Raw genomic sequence first — 20,934 nt, 5'->3', positions numbered from 1 at the left:
CACTTCATCATGTGGGCAAAATGTCTCTCTCTTCTTCTACTCCCGAGTAACTGGTGCCAGCGAAACCAAACCCAAGCCCACGGTTGTCGACGCAAGTCCGACTTAGCAACCATGTCAGCCCGAGCAGGACTGCTCCATAGGGCTTCTAAGGCTGTAACTCTACAGAAGCAGACTGCCTATATATTTCTCTCAGGTGTGCCTGGTGGATTTGAACTGCTGACCTTGCGGTTAGCAGCCCAGTGCCTTACTTAACCTATGGCCCTACCAGAGCTCCGAACTGGTGCCAGGGTCACCAATTCCAAGAATTGCTATTAGTTTGAGTGTTCAGAATTGAATTGTTGGAGAAGTCGATCATGATTCCCAATGATACACTCTGGCCTTGTCCTAAGCCTTTCCCTAGCTGAGTCCCTCTAGCCTTAGAGCATTATGAAGCATGCAATCGCGCCAAGCTGCACAGCCAGTCGACATTTGGAGCAATAGGAGGCTAAAGTTGATAGAGGTCTCATCTGTGTTTGTTTCCTCTCTGCTCTCTCTTTACTAGGCAAAAGTCGAAGAAAAGATCCAAGATGTCTTCAATTCTTACCAGTTCAACCACCTTGTACCGAGGTAGGTTGTTGATCTGAGTTTGAGTAGGCACGTGGGTCTCCATGGGTCATTCAGCTCTGTGGCTGGTTGGGAGAGCTGCCAACCCATAAGGGCGTATCCAACCGGAAGCCGGGAGGCTGCTTTCTGGATGTGCTGTACCTCCGACGCCTCCCTGCCTCCCTCTGTTAGGGTACTGTTTACCTCGTCTGACACTAGGCCCGGCTGCTCTCACAGTCTGAACTCTTAGGTCTGCAGATGGGGCAAGGTTTTACTGCTTAGCTGGTATTCAGATGGTGAACTATCCTGGAAACAGAAATAGTGCTCTGGGGGAGGGCAACGTATTGGACTCTGCCATCCTTTCTTACTTGAGTGAGGGAAGGTGAGGATGCTGAGCTTCAGCCAGCAGCCTGGGCCTTGTTGGTGACTGACTGCAGGAGATTTGAATGAGAAATAGAAGGAAGGCCTGTCATCCTCCTTGGAGCCTAGCAGGCTGAGGTCAGATACTCCATAAAGGAGATTATAAGCAGAGCCTTACTACTAAATTTGAATTTTTGTATCTTCTAGTATTTTCTAATGTGTCGCGCTAACATTTCTTAGCATGTCTCATCTAGTCACAAATCGCCCTTCAGAAACCAGCCGTCCTCTGTTATCCCCCAGCCAGGAGAACTGACCAGTCCGCCAGAGCTCTGTGTGGTCGTTTGCCCTCTGATGATGACGCTTAAGTGACTGCCTTGAGAGTCGGCTGACCCACTCCAGTTGGAGAGCTCAGGGGCCTGTGGTCCAGTCCCTGACCACCACTTGGGACTTGCTAACAGCCCAACCCCCAGTAAACCAGTCTCCAGGGTGCTTCTTACATAACCAGAGCATTCATGCTGTGTCCAGCCACAGAGAGCTTGATCTCTTCTTATTTGAAGAGCAAAACATTTCTATCCGAAAATTCTAATCTGCAAAGGCAGAAAACCCTTGGAAAAGGCACTTCGTGCTTGGAGGGGGAGAGAGGAAGGCCATTTCCCTCTTCCCTCCCCAGAAAGCAGGAAACCATCCACGAACAGGGAATCTCTCCCCAAACTGCTCACCTAACCGTACGCATTAAGCCAAAGCACGAGGGCACCGTGAAGACTTGCCCGGCTGTGCACCGCAGCTGGATGGCAGCAGATGGCACCACCTGTTGAACCAACCCAGAGAGCACCAGCCTCCCTGTGCACCCACCTCCTGGGCTCCTGTTGCTGGCAGTTGAACCCCCAGATGACTCACCTGGCTGGGGCCTGAGTCACTCTACCATCTGGCTCTCCGGGACGCAGGTCCTTTGTTTTCAGTGAGTGCCAGCCCCGAGGGGCTTTCAGCCTTGCCTTCAGTGCCACCCACCATCAGAATAGAGCTCTTGAGCTTTTTCCTTCCTTTCTTTTGGGGGTGTGGTGGTGATGGTGGGGGGCGCCTTTCCTTTATTCTTGCTCAAGTGGAAGGGAGAATGAGAAGTTACAGTGGGGAAGAAATTGGTTTTGGGGGTGGTGGCCAAGTGGTGGAAGATGAAGGGAATCAAGTTAGATTCCGTGATTCATAGGTCTTGGGTCAGGCGTGGGCAGGGAGTAAAAACTGCTTCCCTTGGGGAAATGGACAGCAGGGTTTGGGGTTTGCTTCAGGAATCTGGCGTTTCTCATTCTGCTTGTGAATGGGTATCTGGAAGGCGCTCATTGTGATGCCAACTGTTTAACATCCCCGAGATCCGCATTTTAGCTGAGTGGTGGGTAATGTGTTCAAGTCAAGATAGCAGTGGAAGGCCGCTTCCAGACATCTCCATTTCAGAAGGAACTTCTAGAATGTAAGTCCGATAGAGCCTCAACCATTATCTGTAACTGGAGAACTAGAACTTTAAAGCTAACATCGGACATTCTCCTTGCTGGAGTTTGAAGGCCTGACCCGAGAATGCAAAGCGGAAACCGTAAACGGTAGCGGCAGTGAGTATTCAGGTATTGGCAGTGCCGCCAGCCGCCAGGGCTGGTGGTTTGTCCCTCTGATGGATCACACAGGCTCTCAGGACCAGCACCAGGCACTCCAGAACGATGCTGACGGAGGCATTTGCCTGCCCAGCCGCCCAAGGCCAAAGCCGAACATCAGATTGGGGCTGAAATCCAAGGCTAAAGATGAATATTGTTGGTGCATTTAGAATTTCTCCCTATCCCCGAAATGGTTTTCCTCCTGTCTTAAGGCTATGAAACGCGCATCCTTTTTCACACGTCACGCTTTGTCCATCAACACCCCACCTTTCCGTGCCAGTTCACTTTGCCTTTCCCGCGGTTCCTTATCCTCAATGTTGCGCTCCCTGATGAAGTCACTCTTTTCCACCTACTGCTTTACTGCTGACATGTGCTTTCGGAAGCAGCCTGAAATGGATGGAGGCCTGAGCTCGGTCATTTCCCCGAGCCGACGGAGCCCTGGAGGCTCTGAGACCAGAAAACAGTCCAGCTCACAGCGAAGCGGGCCCGCCTTCTGTGTGTAACATTAATTTCTCAAGAACTCACTGCCACCCAGTCAGTTCTGACCCCACAGTGCAGCGCCGAGCAGCCCTGGTGGTTCCTGAGACTGTAGCTCTTCATGGGGTAGGAAGCCTCTGAGCAGCCGAAAGCTCCTTTCCTTCCTACTGCTGCCCTTCCCCAGGCCCCCAGTCAAGTTTGTCTCTCTCCCCACCCTTCCTCAAGCGACTTACTGCCCTCATACCCACAGGCTGCTTATTCCGTGTCTCTCTTAACCAGAGAAGGCCTGGGCTTCAACGAGCCTATGAAGGTATTGGGAGCCTCAGTTGAGGGACTCTCTGTCCTCGCGTCTACCACAGCCCAAGGCACAGTTCCCCAGGATGGGGCAGGGTTCGGCCCACTCTGCCGGCGTCATTTAAAGTCTTTGAGGTCCAGTACTCGAGGGTCAGCATGCTGCTGAGCTCCGGGGAAACAGGTGGGCAAGGCTGGCCTGGGGAGGTAGACTCCAACCCACACCCCTATTAATAGGGCCTCGCCTGCTTTTTCCATGGTTTCCCTTGTGTTCCTACATTGCTGGCCAAAGCTCCCTGCCGGCTGCTCCTCGTGCAAAGCCGCGTCCTTGTTGCCGTCAGAGGCAGTAGTCATTAGCCACCCAAGAGTAAATGCTGAGAACTGAGCCTGTAGCTTCAGTGCCTGCGTCACCCTGCTTGTGTTCTAAGGGCTTAGCAGCCACGTGTGGCTCGTGGCAGTCGAGTTAGACCGCGTGGGTAGACAGCATTTTCCTTGTCAGCTGAAGGTCTGTGACCAGCATTGCCCTGTACTTCCGGGTTTACATTCCTTCTGGCCAAACTTCTTCCTCCTCCTCCCCCCCGCCCCCTCCCCCCTACCATCTCTACTGAAAATCTGTCTCCCACTAGCAAGGTCGCCCACCACAAATTCCACCTCTTCCCATAGCCTTCCTTCATGAAATGCGATGGCCCCTCCCTTTTGAGCCCGGCAGCATCTTATCTGTTCTTGCTTTGTAATACCTACCCAATGCTGTGCTTGCCCTTATTTCCAGGGGAAACTTTTTGGCGTCACCTCTGATCACCTCCAGTGTGTGGCACAGCAGGGGTTGCGGGAGCCCGAGTTGACTTAAATGTTTCGAACAGGGTACTGAGTGCCAGGCTGAGCCAGCAGAGGGGATGCCTTGACGTTCCGGGCTTCGTTCTTCCCTGCAGGACCGAGCAAGCTGTGCAGCGTCTGCCCAGCTTCGGCTGCCTGTGCAGGTGGCCACGAGCAGCACATGGCATCTGGAAGCCAGTCTTGCTGGCAGCAATGCCAAGGAGAACCACGGGCCGCAAAGCACAGACGGGCGGGGGTGGTGGGTCTGCACATGGAATGTGGAATTCCTGGGAGGGAATACTAGATCACTGAGGGCCAGGTGGGCAGGGCACAAGCCAAGAGTCTCCGAGAAGTGAGCCCAGAAGAAATGGCAGTGGAATGGCGGTGGGTGACACGCCAGGGAAGTGGCCAAGCTCGGAGAGGGTGGATTGCAGGATGAGGAGCCAGTAGCTTATCTGTTGGTGGTGAGGCCCTGGGGGAACTTCCTGCGTGGGTTATCCCTGCCCGCCTGCGTGTCCTGTCCGGAGCTCACTGAGCCTTTTCCATTAGGCAGGAAGGTGATGTCTGCTGGCACATTTCTCTGACACTAGAGACGCTCTAACTTAGCTGCTGTCAGAGGGAAAGGATTTGCTCTGGTCCATCCACGGACTGCTGGGGGCGGGTGTGTGTGTGTGTGTATCCTGACGCTGAGAGCGCGCGTAGGTGTGCGCACAGGTGTTCTGCAGGGAGGCGGAAGCGTGAGCTCATGCGCTGTTTGTCTTTGCAGGCTGCTTTTGCAGAGAGAGAAGCACTTCCATTATCTGAAAAGAGGCCTTCGACAGCTGACTGATGCCTATGAGGTAATGCATAGCCCAGGAACTCATTCTGTGCGGTTGTCAGCCAAGCCTTTCTCTCTCCTCTTACTCGAACACAAAAGATGGAGGAGCCTGGCCTGCTGTGCACTCACCCCTGTGCGCGGTGGCCCTGGCAGGAACCCTGAGAACTGGGCTAAGTTCCCTGTTCATACCCCAGCCCCTATCCCTTGCGCTTTTGCTGCCTGCCCCATCTAGCCTGGGCTGCGCAGTACGTGTGTCTGTTTGAATGACGATCAGTAACCGTTCACAAGTCATCTTTGGAAACCCTCACAGTGGGTCTCTTTGGGGTGTTCCTTGAGGACTGCGCCTGCAGCTCTGTGTACACGTGTCCTGTCCCACCTTGTTTCCAAAAGACACAAGTCACCTTGGGTCCTTGTGCAAAGGGTCTCTTCCACAAAGATAACTACAAAGACGAGGTACAGCCCGAGCATCGGAAGTGTGGGAACCACATGGTCTGCATTAGCATGCCCCCAGTATCGAATAGATAGGCACCCTGCTGGGGGAGCGGGTCTCCAGGTGGGCTGCACTCGCAAGGTCAGCAGTCAACACCGCCAGCCTCCTCACGGCAAAGATGGGGCCTTCCATTCCCGTGAGCACGTACAGTCTCAGAAACCCACAGGGACAATGTTACCCCGTTCTCCAAGGTCACTGTGAGTCAGCATTGACTTAACGGCAGGGGGGTTTTGGAGTATCTAATATAGTGTGTACCTATTAATGCTTCCGGAATCAATGAGTAAGTTAGGCCAGGAAGACCTTTCTGGTGTTCTCCATCCCCTTGGGTCTACCCAGGCCCCCTGGTGGCGTATGGCGTAGTAGTTATGAGTTGGGCTGTTGGCTACAAGGTCAGCAGTGAAACCACCAGCAACTCCACAGGAGAAAGACGAGGCTTCCTACTTCCGAGAGGAGTTAGTCTCAAGAACTCAGAGGGGCAGTTCTGCCCTGCCCTACAGGGTTGACTGAGTGGCAGTGAGTTTGGTTCGGGTTTGGTTACACTGAGAACACAGCATCACGTGATGTTCTGCCATGTAAGAAGTCCACTGCTCATCCTTCCTCGGGTGCCTACCAGAGACGGACCCACCAGGTTTGGGGTGGTTCTTCCCCTCATTATCCTTTCCCCCTTCTCATCCCCTGGAGAGTGAGAGTCTCAGAACCCCCCGGGGCAGATCTCCCCCGTCCTACAGGATCACTGTGAGTCGGCACCAACTGGATGCAGGGCAGGGAGTTTGGTTTTTGTCTGGTGATCTCAGCTCCCCACGAAGGCCTCCGAGCAGAGCATCCTTCACCAGTTCTTCACCTCAGAGCCCCCCCCTGCCCCTTGTCGGCTGCCGGGAGTGAGACAGATGTCGCCTTGTCACAGTGTCTCTGAGTGATTGTGAACAAGGGTGTGTTTTCTCCCCTCTCCCCGACAGTGTCTGGATGCCAGCCGCCCGTGGCTCTGCTACTGGATCCTGCACAGCTTGGAGCTGCTTGATGAGCCCATCCCCCAGATGGTGGCTACTGAGTGAGTCTGGTGCCGGGGACTCGGGCCGTGCTCTGAGCCGGCAGTTAGCGCTTAAGGTCCTTTCTGCGGAGTGTCTCGGTTTTCTGTTCCTGAATGAAAACCCAGAGTGCTGCAAAGAAGCCCTTGCCCTTTCTTTGACCTCCAGTAACTTCCTGAAGCTCCCACAACCCTTTTAGAAAAGCTGGTGGGTAGAACAAGGCTTTGAACCCTGAAGGGAAGGATTCTAGGTCCTTCTGTGGCCTTTGCTTTTGGCTCTTGCCCTGGTCTTTGAGAAGTCTTTATCATCAACTCTGAAAGACAGGATTTCTCCAGAAAGCCCAGTGTGCATTTGAATAGTTTCTGTGAGAAAGTGTGTGCCCACCCAGGGAACAGAAATGCGTTTGCCTCCAGACGCCCCTCCGCGGAGGCGGCCCAGCAGGGCAGTGCCGGGGAGGCAGCGCCGTTCTTGATGGGATGGGCGTGCTGCTGCTCTTGGAGCGCAGATGCCATGACTCACAATATGCCTTTACATTCCGTTGGAACGTCTTGCGGAGCGAGTGGCCTGTGCAGCTGGCTACCTCTGTGTGGCACCCCATTCTCAAAGACCAGCAAAGAAAGCCAGCCCCCCTCACTCCGCCCCTGCCCCCTCCCAGTCGCAGGGATACCTGGATGGCCGAGGGCAGCCAGGAGTCGGCTCTGCTGTCCTAGTTCTCAGTGAGAGAGCATGTCGCCCCACATGGCACTCCTGAGGGCAGGCCTGTAGGAGGCGAGGCCCTTGAGCATGCCGCGCACAGAGGCAGCCGTGCCAGGAGGCAGGGAGGCCAGCCGGTGCCCCTGCTTGGTCACATTGTCAGGTCAGGAGAACAGAGCTGCACATTGTCTCATTCATCTGTCTTAACAATAACCTCTCATTCTTGCCTTCCTGGGCAGGGTGTCTTGTGATGGCTGTGGATGGGGGGGAGGGCAGGCGGGGGGTAGAGAGTGAAGAATTAGGCCATTAACCCCTGCAATGGATGCAAGGCCTTCTGAGAGAGAGGAGAAAATGTGCATTGTCTGCCTCATCGGGATGCTGCTACTGCAACCCGAGTTTCCTGTAGCCCTGGAAGTCGAGTTGGGTGCCCTTTCTGCTGTAACAGGCATTTAATTGTCAAAATAAAGGCCCATGTGTTTTTGAAATACCAGTTGGGGGCTGAGGGCTGTTTGGGAGGTTTCTTCCCTACACGTCCACACTCGGGGTGTGCTCTGGGAGAGAAGGGGCGTTGTACGAAGAGAGATGGGAGGCTTCTGTGAGCATGAGGGACAGGTGCCCACTCAGGGAAGCCGGAGGTGTCGGTGGGGGTGGGGGCAAGTCGAAGTAGGAGGTCCGAATGCTCAGGGGATCTCTGAAGTGGAAGAACTCAGGTCAATGTCAGTGTTGCCTTTTTTCTGGTCTGCCTGGTTCGTGGTTGAGAGCTTCTGGGAGCTGCTTCTGTGGCCACGTCAGGAAGAGGACTCTCTGAAGGACTTTGCACAATGAACAATTGGGAACAGACTAACCGTCTAGTCCTAGGGGTGCCTCTAAGGCCCTAGGTAGCACAGTGGTTAGTCTTGGGCTGCTAACCGCAAGGTCCGCCGATTGAAGCTGCCATGCGCTCCTAGTAGAGCGTGGGGGTGGGGGGAGATGAGTCTCTGTACCCGCGTAAGGAGTTACAGTCTTGGAAACCCACAGGCCTGTGCTAGAAGGTCACTGTGAGTCGGCATCGACTCGATGGCAGTGAGTTTGCCTTTTTGGAGGGGATGCTTTAAAATGTCAAGTCTAAGGGAGTTATGCTGCAATATTTACAGTGAAATACTCTCCAGCCATTTGAAATGTGTGTGTATGTGTGTGTGTGTGTGTTCCATGGATGGTGTCCATGGATGAGCCCCGCCTACTGACTGAAGGGGTGACCGTCTGAATCCACTCGGGAGCACCTTGGAAGAAAGGGGCCTGGTGGTTAACTTCAAAGGGTTCGGGGAGCACAGGTCTACGCTGAGACACAGGGTCGCCGGAGTAGGAGTGGGCTGTGCGCAGGCTTTTCTGGTCTTCCCCCTTGTGCTCACTGTTGTGCTTCCCTTTGCTCAAGGGACAGTCTCACCTGCTGGGCTCCCTCTAGTGGACAAAACTACTTATGTCGCCAACTGCGGCTGTTGCCCAAGGCCAACCCAGCCAGCTTTTTCAAATATTTCAATAATGGTATACTCACAGATGTGAATTGACCCTAGCCTCTTTGGAGAAACGGTGTGCGTAAATTTATATTTAGCCAAAATGTATATATTTAGCGTGTTTACATACATGACATTAATATTTTGGAACCAGACTAATCACATTGGCTTTGCCTAATGATCTTATTAAAGGAAGTCCCCGCTAAGAATGCTTAACGCTTTGTTGTTAAAGGCCTCCTTACTTTTCTGAAGCTTTTATCGCCTCCCTCTGTAAATACCCCCAGAACCAAGGACAGCAAAGTAAGAGTCACAGGGACAATCAACACTGTTCAAGTTAAGCGCCTAGTTTCTGGAGTTCTGAAAATTGTCTCTCACTTAACAATTATTGTAAGACCTTTCAGCACATGAATGAAGCCTTTTTTGTATAGCCAGATTCAAATTTTGATATGTTCCCTTTGAAAGGTCTTAGCAACCCTTCAGGGCAGGCTAGACCTGCCCCATAAAGTTTTGAAGGCCATAAATCTTTCAAGGGGGAGGGTAGCTGGTGTGTTTGAACTGCCAGCCTTCTGGTTCTCAGATGAGCACTTAAAGACTGCCCCCCAGGGCTCCCAAATAAACTCTTAAATGTTTTTCTTAAAAATTTAAATATTCCTGAGGGTTTTGTCCTGGTTCCATATGTCGAGAGCTCTTATCTGTACCTGTGCACATGCTTAGATCTACCTGGATGTGTAAGGTAGAACTGGGGTCATGATAGTGGGGTGGGGAGGAAGCACTAAAGAACTAGGGGAACATTGTGTGTTTTGTTGGTGCTCTACTGCACCCTGGCTGACTCATCCCTTTCTTGTGACACTTCTGTGAGGGGATATCCAGTTATCTACAGATGGGCTTTGGGTCTCTACTCATTATTCCCATCAATATGATTGTTTGGGATCTTCTGATCCCTGATCCCCTAGACACCTTGTGATCACACAGGCTGGAGTGCTTCTTCCACGAGGGCTTTTTTTGCTTCCCTGCTAGATGGCCCTTTGTTTAACTTCAGACCTTTAAGACCCCAGACACTATACCTTCTAATAGCCAGACACCATCAGCTTTCTTCACCATATTTACTTATGCACCCATTTTGACTTCAGCGATCAGGTCAGGAAGGTGACCATCATGGAATGCCAGGTTATTAGAACAAAGTGTTCTTGCATGGAGAGAGGACTTGAGTAGAAGCCCAATATCTGTCTGCTATCTTGATACTTAACATATGTACATAGACCTATATCCCTATCATTATATACTAATATATATGCCTCTATTTATGCTTCTATAAGTGTCCTTTGCCTCCTTGTTCTTTCCTCTGTTTCCTTTTACTTTCCTCCTGTCCCACTGTCATGTTTGACTGTCATTCAGCTCTCAGTAATTCCTCTCAGCTACATTGCACTTGATCAAACCCCACCAAGCATTCTACACCCTCACTGCCATCAGTTTTAGATCTCTTGTTGTTCCCTTGTCCCTCAGTTTGTTGGTTTCCCCCTCCTTTTCCCCCACCTCCCAATCTTCACTGTGTTTTATCCTTGGGATTGTTTATCTTGCCTATCTTATATAGATAGACATGAGGGGGGAAAAAAGAGTCTATAAATAGTTCCAGGTCCGTCTGCTCGGATCCAGGAGAGATAATCCCCTTAGGAACAATAATGGGAGTAGCAATACCATGAGGGGAGGGGAAAGGGGCAATGATTAATGTACACCCCCCTAGGGGGATGAACAACAGAATGTGGGTGAAGGAAGACAGCGGATGGTGGAAGACATGAAATTAATAATTTATCAAGGGTTCATGAGGGTGGGAGCGTTGGGGAGGCGGGGGAAGAGGAGCTGATACCAAGAGTACAAGTAGAAAGAAACTTGAAAATGATGATGGCAACAAATGTACAGGATACAAATGATGTATGGATTGCTCTAAGAGCCCCCAATAAAATGATTTATTAAAAATATTAATATTTAAGTGACCTTGTCTATTAATTAGGCTATAATGTGCAGTTATCTCCTGTGCATTTTCACCAGGTTCAACTAAGCGCCCTGCACTGTACGGACAGTTGCACAACAAAGAATCATTGGCCCAAGTTGGCAGAAATGCCAAGGTTGGGAACGAGGCAAAAACCTAACTCACTTCCGCCAAGCCCATTCCAATTCAGTGGGATCCTACAGGGCAAAGCAGACCTTCTCTATCGGGTTTTCATGTCTGTGAATCTTTTTTCTAACAAACATTTATTATGGTTCGGGTGAAGGCTTACAGGCCAAGTTAGTTTCTCGTTGAACAATCATCGTGCATGGTTTATTCCTCTGCATTACGTACATGCCCCTCACTATAACAAGCATTCCTTCCCTGGCCCCTTGTTCCCATTTGTCGGTCTGCCCTGCCCCTTCCGAGGTGTGTGTTTTGCTGCCTTTTCGGTTTTGTGTGGCTTATTGTTCTGAGGCGCACCCCACATGGGTGTCACTGTTCACTATTGTTTGCTGGAAAGGTGATCTGGGAAGGGGTTCAGTGCAAGCCTGAAGGCTATCTAAGGGCCGCCACTTCACGGATCCACTCATCTCTAGTGGATCATAAGTCTGGTCTTTTTATTTTATTTTATTTACTTACTTAGAATTTTGTCCGACCTTTTCTTCTACTCAGTCCAGGACTGCTGTTGTCACCCTGATTACTGCCGACAGGAGTGGCAGCCAGGCACCATCTTGTTGTTCCCGCCTCAGGCTAATGGAAGCTGTGGTTTGTGGTTTGCGGGGTCTGGGAGCCCTTTGAACGATGTGATTGTTATTTTGAGTCTTTAATTATCTTTATTTTTTCTTACTCCTGAGGGGAAGCTTTTACGACCCCACTTGATACTCACCATACTGGGGTGTAGGACGGTTTCTTTCTGGACTGCAGTGTGTTATAGCACTTGATCTAGCTGTTCCCCGAGACTGTGGTCCTGAGCCCTCCAGCCCAGGGCCTCAGTCCCTCAAAGTGTGTGTTGGTTTAACTTTGCTCCTTGTGTGCTCTCCTACAAGACTGGGCCTACTGGTAGCCAGTACAAATACTATGTAGAAGTAGCCTCTAAACCACCGGTTCTCAGCCTGTGGGTCGCGCAACCCCTTTGGGGGTTGAACGTTGGTGCTATTTATTCATCACAGTAGCAAAGTGACAGCTCTGAAGTAGCAATGAAAATCATGTTATGGTTGGGGGTCCCCACCACATGAGGAGCTGTATTGAAGGGTCACGGCGTGAGGAAGGCTGAGAACCACTGCTCTAACCCCAGTTTGGACTTCCCCGTACTTCTAAAACAGCTGCTGGCCAAAAGATTACCTTCACTTGATGAAGAGGCAAGTGCCCTTTCTGGCCTTCAGGAACTAGCAAGAGGCCTTACCAGTCTTTCACCTGTTCATTGCCTGGTTTCCCTTGGGAATTGCTTTCCTCCGCATGGTATTAGGCTGAAGCTGTGCATTTGAAAGCATTAGTACTAGATTAATACTAACCAAAATCTGATGCCAGCTCATTCATCTTGCATTTGTATCTACCGAATTAGAGCTACGGGTTAAGATGACCCCACGGTGATATCTTTGCCCCTTGAAGACGGAGAAGTTCTGGTGTGGGGCTGTAATTGGAGTCACCCGGGGAATCAAAACAAATACTACCCCTCAGGCTCCAATGGTCAGATTTTGATTCAGTTGGTAGTGGGTGTGGTCTGGGCATCTGGATGGGTTTTTTCCCTCAAACATCCCCCAAGTGGTCCCTGTGTCTAGAGTAGTGGTCCCCAAACCCTGTGCATCTGAATCACCTGGGACATTGGTAAAACTGGGCTCAGCCCAGTTCCTGCAGCAAGCTGTGGTCTGTGTTCTCTCTGTGATTCTTCTGATACACACATTTCAGGTTGGAAAATCCCTGCCCCAGAAGATAGCGTTCTCCTTGACTGGGAATTGTCACACAGCTAGGAAGAACTGCTCCGCGACGTTACAGAAAGCGGATCTACTGGTACTTTCATTGCGGAAGTCCGCAGATGAGTTCGGGAAGATTTGCTTTTCACACAGAATGGGGCACTTCCCTAGTCACTGCACGGGGCTTCCTGCTTTTGATTTAATTTGGTTAATTAGTTGATGAGTTTCTGGCTTCTAAGATAGTCTTTCTTCCCCCTTTTGATAGGTAGAATTATCATGAACAACACCTTGGTTTTCCAAAGTGCTAAGAATTCTGCAAAAGACTGGTAGCTTCGTGCTCCAATAGGCCAGTTCCTTAAGGTGCCATTAAATAAACATCTGGATCAGGATGTTCTGAGAGCTGGAAGTGTCTGAGGTCCAAGCAGATCCCAATGCTGGGTGGGCACCACCCAGCTTGTCCCTGAGAGAGGCTGGCACAGGAGGGGGCTTACAGAGGTCAGGAACATGGAGGTCCCAGCTCTTTGCACACTTTAGGTGACAGGCGCAGGAGTGTTGCAGTCAGCTGCCAGAGCTGGGAGAGGAGAATGACAAGGTGTGTGCTTAAATGTGGACAATTAAGTGTTCTGCTGGCTAAAACTTTTTAGTTGTGGGTGTGTGATGCAAAAAACTTTCTGTTCCTGAAGAATGGAGTAAGAATGGCTGATTGGGAAATGACATATTAAGACCAAATTCTATTCTATTCTCTCACAAACGTGGCACCAGACTGCCATCTTTCTTCTGTGACCAACGTCAGCGGCTGTCTGTTTCCTGCCATGCACTTTTCGGGGTAAACAGAGGGAACGTATTGCTTTTGATCGGCGATTAAATCAGAACTCAAGCAAGTGTCTATTGCTGACTCTGCTCAAGATAATCGAAGGTCTGAAATCAGAAGGTAACCAAATATGCCAGGGAAAGCCGAAGCCGACTGGTGTCTTCATAGAGAATAACTGGGCGCTGCGTGGTCTCTCTGGCAGTGGTAGATAAGGGTGAGTGAAATGAAAAGTGCCCTGAGCCCTAGGCTAGCAGGACACAGGTGCCCGCTTGCTCTCCCAAAGGGAAGCTTGCCCTGAGAGGGGGCTGTGACCCCTGCTGAGTCACACACAAGACACCCTGAGGGCCGGGGACTTTCCCGGAACACCCATTTCTGGTAAGCGCAGATAAGCTGGGGCTCTTGGTTCACCTTAAAGCAAAGTCATTACTTCTGGGTCACCTGATGTCACATTTGGAGATGAGAGCTACTTCAAAAGAAAGAAAGAGCGAGCCCTCTTGGGAGCCCTAATGGCACGATGGTTAACCCAGAGGTTGGCAGTTTGAATCCCCCAGTATCTCTGGGGAGAAGCGCCCAGGCAGGCAGCGGTTCCCGTCAGGACTGCAGCAAAGAAAACCCTCTGGGGCAGGCCTGCTTTGTCCTCCAGGGTCGCCCTGCGTCAGAACGGGCTTGATGACCCCCAACAACAGCACCCCCAATCTCTCAGGATGCCTGTGACACATTCTCCAAGAACCCATGGGCGGTGTGGCATTCTCACGGTGCACCTCAGAAGGGGGCCACGTGAGGTGTGGCTGCTTAGAAGTCTACCTCGCACTTATTCTCCGGACCACAGAGGCCGGCTTCGGAAGGAGTGTAAAACTAACCAGGCAGTAGTCCAACTCAGGCCCAAGTGGCAAGAGGAGTGAGAAGAACCATGGTAGGCCAAGGTCATCATGGATCTAGAGCAGGTGTTAGGGCAGAAAACAGCAGTCCTCTTCTAGGCCAAACTCAAAGACTGGGAGACACCCCTCCTCCCCAGGGAGGAATCGGACACAAAGGATGGGCACGAGTAGTCACTCCAAACCCCACTTCTGTGAAAGGTGGGGCCGGCTGGTCTCAGGTTTTTTGCTTCATGACTAGGCAAAGGCGTCCGTATAAAACTTCAGTAAGAAGGCAGAACCGGAGGGCAGCAGGGTAGAGAGCTAGGCCCTCTGGGGGTGGCTTCTATTCTGTGTGGGAGAGGATACCGGGGCACCAGTGGAAAGGCCCGGGATTGGTGTTTTGCCACAGTATACTTTTTGACTTTGTTTCCCCTTTGTCTGTCTAGCGTGTGCCAGTTCCTGGAGCTGTGCCAGAGCCCAGAAGGCGGCTTTGGAGGTGGCCCTGGCCAGTACCCCCACCTGGCCCCCACATATGCTGCCGTCAACGCACTATGCATCATTGGTACCGAGGAGGCCTATGACATCATTCACAGGTACAGCCCGAACCAGCAGCCGCAACCCCAAAGGTCCCCTTGCTGGCGGACCCTGCACTGACCACTGGCCTCTCTTGCCTTTCTTCCCCCATTGTTTCTCAGAGAGAAGCTGCTTCAGTATCTGTACTCCCTGAAGCAGCCGGATGGCTCTTTCCTCATGCATGTCGGAGGAGAGGTGGATGTGAGGTGAGTGCCTGTAAGACCTGTCTGTCACTAGAGACGCCAGCCCTAAGAAACAAGGTCAGCGTCGGTCCTTTGGGAGAGCTGCCACGTTGGCCACGGAGAATGGCATAGCTCCTTCACGACCTGGTCTCAGCCATGGCGGGTGGGATACGGTAGCCTCAGGGTGGCCCATTCCCCCCAGCAGTGCGCTTCAGAAAGCATGTTCACCAGACCGCTTCGATGTAAATAACGTGTAAGTAACACTTTACAATAAAAATGCTTCTGTGTAAAAGGCTCTGAGGACATGTGATAGAAAATGACATACTCTAGCCTATAGCAGCCATTATGACACAGTTTTAAAAATAACATTTTATTCCATTTTCTGTTGAGAATTTGCACTGGAGATTACATTTCTGTTTAACAGTTTCTACACAGTTGGTTCCCTTGGTGTAGTGCAAGTTAATCTTACATCCACCCGAGACGGTGGTTCCGGTCCGGTGCCTTCACGTTGATTCCGGCTCTACTTGTCACCTTCACAGTCGGCATCGCTAGGCTGGAGCGATGGATGTTGCCATCTCTGTGTCAGCCCCCTCGCCGAAGCGCTTCTTCCTTGTCACCATTCTTCTGCTTTACCAAGCACGGCGCTCTTCTCCCGGGACTCCACTCAACTCACTCCCCGCGCCAGTTCATTCTCAGTCAGTGCCCTGCAGGGCAGCCGCGCCTTTGTGTTTCTGAGGCGGTAAATCTTTTTTTTTTTCCTTTCTTCCACACTCAAGATTAAATGGTTTATTGATTACACATGATAATGGCTGCCCCAACTCCACCTATAATTTTATCTGCTACCATCATTCACTTTAGAAATAACGCAACGATGCGCCAACAACTGCTTTTTATAATCATACACATACTGCAAATTTGCTTGCCTGGGTGACCAATTTTTTTTAAATCATTTTATTGGGGTCTCATACAACTCTTATGACAATCCATACATCCATCCATTGTATAAAGCACATCTATACATTTCACTACCCTCATCATTCCTAAAACACTTGCTTTCCACGTAAGCCCCTGGCATCAGCTCCTCATTTTTACCCCTCCCTCCCCACCCATCCTCCCTCAGGAATCCTCGATAATTTATAAATTATTATTTTGCCATGTCTTGCCCTGTCCGATGTCTCCCTCTGGGCGACCACTTTTTAACGGCGAGCTCCGGGTTACACAGCAGCGACTGCCAGTTCTACTGACACTCAACGTTTCTGAAAACAGTGGCTCTTGTGCCCCAGCAGCCTCTGAGGTTACAGAGAAGTGTCTTCCAGACCACCGGCCTCACCCTGCAGGAGCTCCGCATTCTCACGATGGCTTCAGAGCACGTTAACTTTGCACAGCACGTTGTAGGAAGACATTGATTCAGCATCCTGATCAGACTGTTGCTACACTGAGCCAGCAGCAGCATGAGTGCAAACCAAACCAAACACACTGCTTTAAAATCCCTTGTTGGAACTCTTTACACTTCACAGAACAGAAGCTACAATAACCTGTTAGACAATTAGTCACAACTATGGCCCTCAAGGTCATTTGCCCATCCACATGACTGTTGTCTAAACCATGTCTTTCTTCTTTGTAGCAGCTAGGCCCTGCCACTGTGCTTGGCTTTCACAAATCTTTTGTCACCTGTAGCTTCCCTGTCACTTCCCAGACTCTCCTCTCCTGCTAAGCTTTGTTTCCTCTTAAAATCATCAGCTACTTAAAAAAAAAAAAGTCAGCTACTGCTACTGTGTCAACCACTGTAGCCACCTTGGTTTCATGGCTTGGCAGAGCATTGACTCCACCACCATAAGGGCCAGGGCATCTGCCTCTAGTTTCCTCCCTTCATCGGCCCCAAAATTGGAAGATTGATTATTGCGATGGCCAAAGCCATTGTAGCTTCCACCCCCTCCAAAATTGCTTCCATCGTTACCAAATCCATCATCAACATCCCACATGCTGCTCTATCCACCACCAGGCTGCCACTAGCACCACCACATCCACTGAAGTTTCCAGAACAGCATCCACCTCTGGCTGGAAGAGACACTGGCTATCTCTTGCTTCGACAGGGCTTTGCTTAGTTCCCAGTTGTGACCATTCACGGAATGGTATTTCTGAATGACAGTCTTCTCTGTGGAGTCACGGTCATCAAAAGTCGCAAAGCCAGTCTCTTCTTGCCACGGCCCCCACCAGTCATGATTTCAGTTGCCTCGGTTTTCCCACATTGCTCAAAATAATCTCGTAGGTGGCGCTCCTCAGTGTCTTCTTTGACGGCCGCCCACAGAGGTCTTTCCCAGTTCAGTGGTCTTTGCAAGTCCGTCCTCTGGTTCCACAGCCCTTCCACCCACCCCGGGCGGCCTTGCATTCACAGCTGCGTTCACCTCCTCCACAGCAGAACAGGGACAGACCCAAACCTCTGGAGGGCTTGGCGTTGGGATCTCCCATGGCCACAGCCCCTGCGAGCATCCCCATTGCTCAAACTGGCTCCTCCACACGCTCTCCTGTGCTGTTTCTAAGCTCAGCCCTCTGATGAAGGGTGTCTGCCGCTGCTCGGCTCTGTAGGAGCCGCAGTGAGCGAGGGTGGGGGAATACCCTACTGATGCTTTCTCCAGGCATCCACAGGCAGACGAGGCTGTCCATCTTTTACAGGAGTAGGAAGCCCGGTCTTTCTCCTGGGGGTTGGTTGGTGCTTTTTAACTGCTGCCCTTTCACTTAGCAGCCCAACTCATCATCCACTGGCCACTGGGACCCTAGCAAAGCCTCGTGAAAGCCCAGTAGGGACTCATGAGGTTTTTAAAACTGGAGATCCTCCGGAAGGGGCTGAGAATAGCTCTGGGAGGTGCAGAAACCCTCACGGGCCAGTAGGGAGCAGTGCACGAAAGCAGCGTTTATGAACTGGTCTCCGTTGGCTTAGTTTTCCTTGAGAAGTGCCCGATTTCCCTAGCCCCTATGTCGCATTCGGGGCAATGCGCTGGGTAGGTGGTTCCTCTGGTCATTGAGGCTCCATAGCATTTCCTTTTCTATTTGGTTTGAAAAATGTAGTTTTGGTGAGGTTTCTAAATCAAAACCATCTAAATTGCCTATTTGCATGAGAGTTTACATCTGTGCAAGTTGATTAGTACTCTGGCTAAATGAAATAAAAAGCTATTGGTTTGTAAGTAATAGGAGAACAAAGCCTAACAGCTGAAAAGCATAAGAAAAGAAAAAAAACAAAATATCATATATACTCATGTATAAGCCTAGTATTTCAACACATTTTTAATGGAGTTTTTGTGGTAAAATTAGGTGCCTCGGCTGATATTTGGGTAGGTTTATACTTGAGTATATACGGTAGTTTAAAGATTAAAAACGTAGGTAACTGGGCTGCAGAGGCCTTCAAAAAGGATTTTCTTCTATCTGTGTCATGTCTAAAGGAGCTCATAGTGGGTTAGGCATTGAGCGCTAACCACAAGGTCAGCAGTTCAAACTCACCATCCGCTCCTTGGCAGAAAGATGAGGGTGTCTACTCAAGGTAAAGACCTAAAGTCCCCAAACCCTAAGGAGCAGTTCTACTCTATCCTGCAGGACTGCTGTGAGTCAAAATCAACTTGTTGGCAGTACCTTTGGAATTTCTTTTAAGTGCCCTGTCTACTCAGAAAAAAAAAGAAAAGAAATTAGGCGGTGGTGTGTACTAACGCAGCCAGTAGAATTGCAGAGGTAAAGCAGTGTTGTGCTGACAGGTTAAGGAAGGGTGGCTTTCACCCATGGTCACTACGTTTGCCTCTCGATGGGCATGGTTCTGTGCCATCCCAGCTCTTGGTAGTTTCTGAGACCGTTCACCTCGCATTTACAGCTTGGCTCCAGCGAACTTCAACAAGTAGCAGTGGTCACGGAACAGGCACTGTGTTTTCTCAGTTCCAAAGAGTAAGTCTCCATTCCTGGCCCCTCATTTGTGTCACGGAGAAGCTCCATCCTTCCATGGGAGCAGCAGGGAGAGAGGCCCGGCATTTGAAGAAGTTTAGGTGACAGGGAGCGGGTCTTGGAGCTCAGGGCGAGCACTGAGGCTGAGGGGGCTGGCAGATTGGGCAGAGCTCTCCTCCAGGAGTCTGGAGTGTATTTTACAGGCCATGGGAAGTCGCTGAGGAGTGTTAAGCAGGGAGGGGCATGATCTGATTTGTGTTTTTATTAGGAGTTCTCCAGTTGCAGTGGTTGGGTTTTAGTAATTGCTGAAGGTGGGAGGCCCAACAGGAGGCTGATCTGGGCAGAAGATAACAGGCGGGTTTGGTGGCTGCAGGAGGGTGGGGAGAAAGGGGCGGGTTTGGGAGATCTGGTGACTGGCTGGAAGAAGAGAGGAAGAGACCACAGGAAAAAAGCCATCTTTTGTGCTCTCCCTGTCTCGAGGTGAGATTTAGTGTCCTCTGACATCCTGTCCTAACTCTTCTCCTGGTGAGAGGCAGATGACAGGATCCACTGCCTCCTGACCTCCCAGGGTTCAAGAGCAAGTGCTGCTGGACCTTTGGGAGGCTCAAAACCTGGAGGAAATGAGATCAGACCTAGGAAGCGAGCTTATGGTACAGGGAACATTTGGTGTTGGCACGCATGACGCGCACTGGCTCCGGTGCCCACGGGTGTCCTGAACCTGGGCTGTGAGCTGGCCAGCATCGGCGGGACTGATAGTAATGCGTGCGGCTTCTGTAGAGCGGTCTTTGGAAGGACCCAGTAAGTCTGGCCTCGTGATGGGTCTGTATTGAGTGGGATGGAATTGACCCTTCCTCTGAACTTCCTTGTGTGTATTTTAGTAAGAAGGACGTGTGAGCAAAATTAGAACAGATAGTTTTTGTCTTCGATTAGAAAATAAATGAGCTTGAGATGCCGGATATTTGAAGAGGCCACAGAGGGCAAGAAAAGGCAGCGTGTGGATCTTCCTTGACAAAAGTGTCTGGCAAAGAAAGAGGGCAGGGAGGATGGAATGGCAGGAAAGATTCTAAAGCCGCGTGGATAACATTGAAAAACAAATAGATCACCATGCTCTTTCTGTGTCACCTAAAGGTGTGTGGAGGTGGAGGCGAGGGATGGTGAAGTGCTTGAAGTCAGAACTCCTATCTCCCTCTAGAGCAGTGGTTCTCAACCGTCTAATGCCACGACCCTGTAATACAGATCCTCATGTTGTGGTGACCCCGACTAGAAAATCATTTTCGTTGCTACTTCATAACTGTCATTTTGCTACTGTTATGAATTGTCATGTAAATATATGATATGCGGGATATATTTTCACTGTTACAGAATGGATATAATTAAAGCATAGTGATTAATCACAAAACAATATGTCATTATATATGGTGAAATATTTCTAATCGCAAATAAATGAAATTTTGTCTGGGAGCATGGTGTAGCATGGTTACCGATCTTCACACTGGGTACTCGTATGTGGGTATAGCTACATGTGGGCAGACCCGTCTGGACATGGATAGAGGAGCGGTGTCTCGGTTCCTAATACCCTGGGAAATATGTGTTTTCTGGTGGTCTCAGGCCACCCCTGGGAAAGGGTCGTTCGACCTCCAAAGGGGTTGCGACCCACAGGTTGAGAACCGCTGCTCTAGAGCGTTAAAGAATGTATCTGAGTGGGCTCATCTCTCTCCATGCCTCCTGCTCAGTCTCAGCAGCCCTCAGGGCTGGGCTGCCTGCTTTGGCAGGTATCTGTTGCAGGAAAAAACACATTGTGAGTGCCTTTAATGTGTTCAAGCCACAAACCGACGGAATCTCTGGATCTGAAATACTGACATCGGAATGAATGAGCGCATCAGAAACACCCGATGGCCCTGTGGAATTGTGGGAGTCATGATAGGTCTTTGAAAAAAGGGCTCAATTCCCTCTCTGTAGGGATTGAAAAGGCTGTCGTTTGCTCTGGTGGAGATGTGCCCAGGTGGAGGCAGGGG

The 20,934-nt window shown here is 50.7% G+C and overlaps 1 protein-coding gene across 1 annotated transcript in view; it reads left to right on the top strand.

Annotated features, from left to right (window-relative positions):
• Nucleotides 1-20,934, top strand: part of FNTB (farnesyltransferase, CAAX box, subunit beta) — a 67,141-nt gene that overhangs the window by 19,461 nt on the left and 26,746 nt on the right. The window contains exons 2-6 of the mRNA XM_075530635.1: nt 542-606; nt 4,927-4,999; nt 6,424-6,515; nt 14,687-14,833; nt 14,936-15,019. Of these exons, the coding sequence (XP_075386750.1) occupies nt 542-606; nt 4,927-4,999; nt 6,424-6,515; nt 14,687-14,833; nt 14,936-15,019 (461 nt within the window). The remainder of the gene's footprint in view (nt 1-541; nt 607-4,926; nt 5,000-6,423; nt 6,516-14,686; nt 14,834-14,935; nt 15,020-20,934) is intronic.

The sequence above is a fragment of the Tenrec ecaudatus genome, chromosome 14 (genome assembly GCF_050624435.1).
Source record: "Tenrec ecaudatus isolate mTenEca1 chromosome 14, mTenEca1.hap1, whole genome shotgun sequence".
Taxonomy (NCBI): Eukaryota; Metazoa; Chordata; class Mammalia; order Afrosoricida; family Tenrecidae; genus Tenrec; species Tenrec ecaudatus.
This window is presented reverse-complemented; position numbering and strand designations above follow the sequence as displayed.